At 54.8% G+C, this 4,066-nt stretch overlaps 2 protein-coding genes across 2 annotated transcripts; both read right to left on the bottom strand.

The window, feature by feature from the left end:
• Positions 1 to 993: 993 nt before the first annotated feature.
• Positions 994 to 2,452, bottom strand: PHACADRAFT_266209 (uncharacterized protein). Its single transcript, XM_007402707.1, has 3 exons — positions 2,012 to 2,452; positions 1,676 to 1,964; positions 994 to 1,620 (listed from the first exon to the last, which is right to left on the bottom strand). Exons 1-3 carry the CDS (start codon positions 2,123 to 2,125, stop codon positions 1,001 to 1,003), a joined length of 1,023 nt encoding a protein of 340 aa, XP_007402769.1. The 5' UTR covers positions 2,126 to 2,452; the 3' UTR covers positions 994 to 1,000.
• A 1,040-nt stretch (positions 2,453 to 3,492) lies between these two features.
• Positions 3,493 to 4,056, bottom strand: PHACADRAFT_202528 (uncharacterized protein; the record flags this gene model as incomplete). The annotated part of the gene is made up of 1 exon (XM_007402706.1): positions 3,493 to 4,056. A coding segment is annotated over one exon (564 nt), but the record flags the coding sequence as incomplete, so codon positions are not given.
• Positions 4,057 to 4,066: the final 10 nt, after the last annotated feature.

The following is a 4,066-nucleotide window of genomic DNA, read 5'->3' as shown; positions in this document are numbered from 1 at the left end:
TCTGGCATCAATTTTACACACCTTTTGCACTCAGACAGTGTACTGTGTAGAGACACTTCAGTGAGAGCTGAGTTCTGGGATAGTGCACAGTTCAGAGGAGAATAGGCATCTATACAGATGCCAGTGGCTAAGCATTTATTGAGCCTATTACAGAAGAATATTTGTATTTATATCGGTACTTGATAAGCCAGTGGCTTCGAGCAATGTTTTATACAAATCGCTGGTGATGTGTGCCAGTAGCCGGTGGCAACCTGTGAAGCCCAGCGGGATCCGGTGTGTCTCACTGCCACCCACTGTTACTCACTGATACCCACCAGCCAACAGCGGCAGCCACTGGAGACTAGCACTGGACTTCACTGGATATCAGTGGGTGCCGGTGAGTACACCCCGTATTCGGTGGAATTTGGTGTAGTTGTCAGTCCCGGGCATATTACTGGGTCTGATCGCCTCCGACCAGTGGTTGCATATAAGGCTGGGCGCAGCGAGTCCACGCTTCAATCCCTGATATTCCTCCCACGAGAGCTCGAAGTCGGCGCACGTGCGGTCCTTCCATGTGTCAGGAGGAGTGAGGTGGTAGAGAATGCGGGAGAGCAGCTCGGCGGGGAGGTCGGCTCCTGTGGCGTACGGCATCTTTGCGGAGGACGATGGCGTTCGACAGCGTAGTTCTGTCGACGTGCGGGGGACAAGGTCAAGTAGCTGTCCAAGGTATGGGAGCGGACGACGACGACAGCGTGCGGTGCCGGCGCTCGTTCACAGCCACGATGCACTTGTGGGTTCATGCTAGGACACAGCATTACATAATCCCCGGATATGAATACATGGGCTGGACAAAATAACAGCTGACAGTTACCCAGTGCAAAGCCTGTGCCACTGCATTACCCGCATAGCTAGGTGACATGTGGTTGACAGCCGATATCAGTCACAATCTCAGCAGCTGTAGAAAAATGATCAGCCACCTGCAGGGGGATGAGCACAGACCATAATACACACCTCGAATCGCTCAGCCGCCGTGCTCTAGGCCCCCTCCAGCAGATGGCCCAGCCACCGTCCCAGAACTCGCGCCCGCCGATGGTCCGCTCGTGCGCGCGGCTACAAGCTCCTCCAGGTACTCGTCACCCTTTCCCTGACCATCGCGAATAATCCACTCGACTTGTTCAGCGGCGTCGAGAGTGATCGTGGCGTCGTCGATGGTGTGCTCCAAGTTCACTTGCAGGGATAAGATGCTCTGACTGCTGAGAACACGGAAACCCTGGGGATAAGGAAACTCGAACTCGAGTTTGTCTGACTTGAGAGCCCAGTCCAACTGCGTCCCTTCCAAGACAGAGCGCAGGATCGCTTTCAAGGTCTCGCACTCTGGACAATCTAGCATATCACTCTTGAAACGAAGACAGTCGAAGAGTGGAGCATCGACGATCGAATGGAAGGTGTCGAAACGAGGGAAATCATCGGCCTGGGCTTCAGGGAGCGAAAGCCAGAGATCGATATGGTCGATGAATGCGGATGGAGGCCCAGCACCTTGGCCTGCACTCGCCTGGCGTACCCCAATATCGGCGTAGGTATAACTACCACGCAACGAGAATATGTCGTCCGCGCTTGGGCCGAGAATAACGTTCGCCACCTCTGATAAGGGACATTTAGCACGAGATCTAGTCTCTGGACTGATTAGAAGTCATACTGAGTGATTTATCCTCGGGTTGCCGGATTTCAACGCGTACATCTTGAAATGTTACGGGTGCCAATGCAAGCAGTGAATGAAGAACGGCGTCCCATATGTGGGCGTCGAGGCCGACGCGAGTGACAATCGAGAGGATGTCAGAGGCAAGTCCTGCTTTGGCGGAAAGCGGTATTGCCCCGCATTGACACACGAGGCATCGGACGAGAGATGACGAAGGTCTTCGCGAACTCCTGCGGGATTGGACGACCGGTGATGGGTCGATGAAGGTCAGTTGGTCGCAAGCGAGACGCTGGAGGGATGGGAAGCTGTCAACGAGCAGCGCGAGCTCTGTCGCACTCGCAAATTGTAGCTCCCTGAGCACAAGGTCGGCGATTCGCAGGCTGGAGGGTGGGGGCACCCTGGGTAACGAACGGAACAGGTCACGGCGGACGACCGTCGAATTAGATTCATTCGTGGAGCTCAAGTAATAGTCGAACTGTGTTTCTTGAAGTCGAGATGACAGCCAGTGGACGTGATGGAGCCATGCCGGCTTCGTCGGAGCAGTCTCCTGAAATATTGACACAATCTGGATTGCGCCCGATAGAGACGACGTCCAGAAGCGGGGATTGTCAACGATGTTCCGTAACATACGTACATCTTCTGCGCTGCGCAAACCGAGTCTTGAGAAGAGGAGAGGTCTGATCGCCTCCGACCAGTGGTTGCATACAAGGCTGGGTGCAGCGAGTCCACGCTTCAAGCCCCAATATTCGGCCCACGAGAGCTCGAAGTCTGCGCGCGTGCGGTCCTTCCATGTGTCAGGAGGAGTGAGGTTATAGAGAATGCGGGAGAGCAGCTCGGCGGGGAGGTCGGCTCCTGTGGCGTACGGCATCTTTGCGAAGGACGATGGCGTTCGACAGCGTAGTTCTGTCGACATGCGAGGAGACAAGGTCGAGTAGCTGTCCAAGGCATGGGAGCGGACGACGACGATAGCGTGCGGTGCCGGCGCTTGTTCACAGCCACGATGCACTTGCACGAGACATATTAAAATATCTTTTCGGCTAAAAGAGGCGTGAAAAGAGCTTAACAACATTTTCCGAAAATCGCCTTACCCTTTCGGTAGAAAAAGATGCGAGAATCTTCAACAGAATAGTACCAAGAGAAGGAGTACCGTTTTTGAAAATATCTCTTAGCAAAAAGGTCGTATATTTGTGATGCAAAGAGAAAATTTTGTGCCTATCTCGGTGGAAAATAAATCACGGGGCTAATTAGTTGATATTTTCAGCTGAAAGAGGCACGAAAATCGTTATGAGAATAGAAGCTAAAAAGATCGAACACTTTCTGATAAAAACATACGATAGGTAAAACCTGGAAATAGGAGCCAAACAATAAAACCTTTTTTTGGTGAATCTTGTTGTAAAAAGCTGTTCTGCTTGCAGCAAAAAGGGGTACAAATACCACTGAGCTATCCGTATATAGAATAATAAATATATTTTCTATTGAGATAGGTACAAAAAAAGTATACATCTACTATCTATTTGCTTAAATAGGAGAGCTTACTTTTGTCACAAAAAGACTATAATACAAATACATTAACTATTTTTTTGGCGTCGCCGTGTGTGCCCTCTGACACATTCACTGGTCGCCCATTGGTCGCCCACTAGTCGCCCACTGATCTACCCGCCGGTTGCCTGAACAGCGCCCGCAAACGGGAGCGGGTCAGGCGATGCGAGCAGACACACGACGAGTGGTGGAAGGGCGAGAACTCGGAATTAAAAATGGTGAGAAGAGAACCGAAGAGAAGTGCAGCAGGAACAAGCGAAGACGGAAGCGACCACCCGTCAGACGTCCGCGAGGATGTCGACGACGATCTGCTTCACCGTCCTCCTCTCCAGCGCGGCAAGCTCGGGCGCCAGCTGCCAGTCACGCACGGCGGGGTGCATGATGCTCCCGGGGATCTCGTCGTCGGGGCCCACGCGCACGGGCAGCCGGTACGAGACCGCGCGGAGGAAGACCTGCCCGACGTCGATCTCGCTCACGTCCCACACCTCGGGCGTCGCCATGAGGCTGCTCGGCGCGAAGCTGTCGCGGCTCGCGAACGCCGTCGTGCGCGGCGCGTGCGGCGGCTCGTCGTGTGCGCGACCAAGGGAGGCATGATCGGCCCCGGCGTCGACGTCGGGTTCCTCGACGCGCACCTCGACGCTGCACACGCTCCCCGCCTTGCAGCGGCCCGCACGGATCTCGGTGCCGAGCCATGCGTCCTCGACGTCGCTGCCATTGTCGTCCCACGAGTGCACGTTTGCGTCGGCGGTGGGAAGCTCGTTGTCGCCGTCGCTCGCGTCCTCGCTGGATGCGGCATCGCGCGGCGCGGCGGCGGCGACACTCGCAACGAGCTCCGCGCCGAGGCTGCACCCG

Source organism: Phanerochaete carnosa, assembly GCF_000300595.1.
Source record: "Phanerochaete carnosa HHB-10118-sp unplaced genomic scaffold PHACAscaffold_357, whole genome shotgun sequence".
Classification (NCBI taxonomy): Eukaryota; Fungi; Basidiomycota; class Agaricomycetes; order Polyporales; family Phanerochaetaceae; genus Phanerochaete; species Phanerochaete carnosa.
Note: the sequence above shows the minus strand (reverse complement) of the source record. Positions and strands in the feature narration are given on the sequence as shown.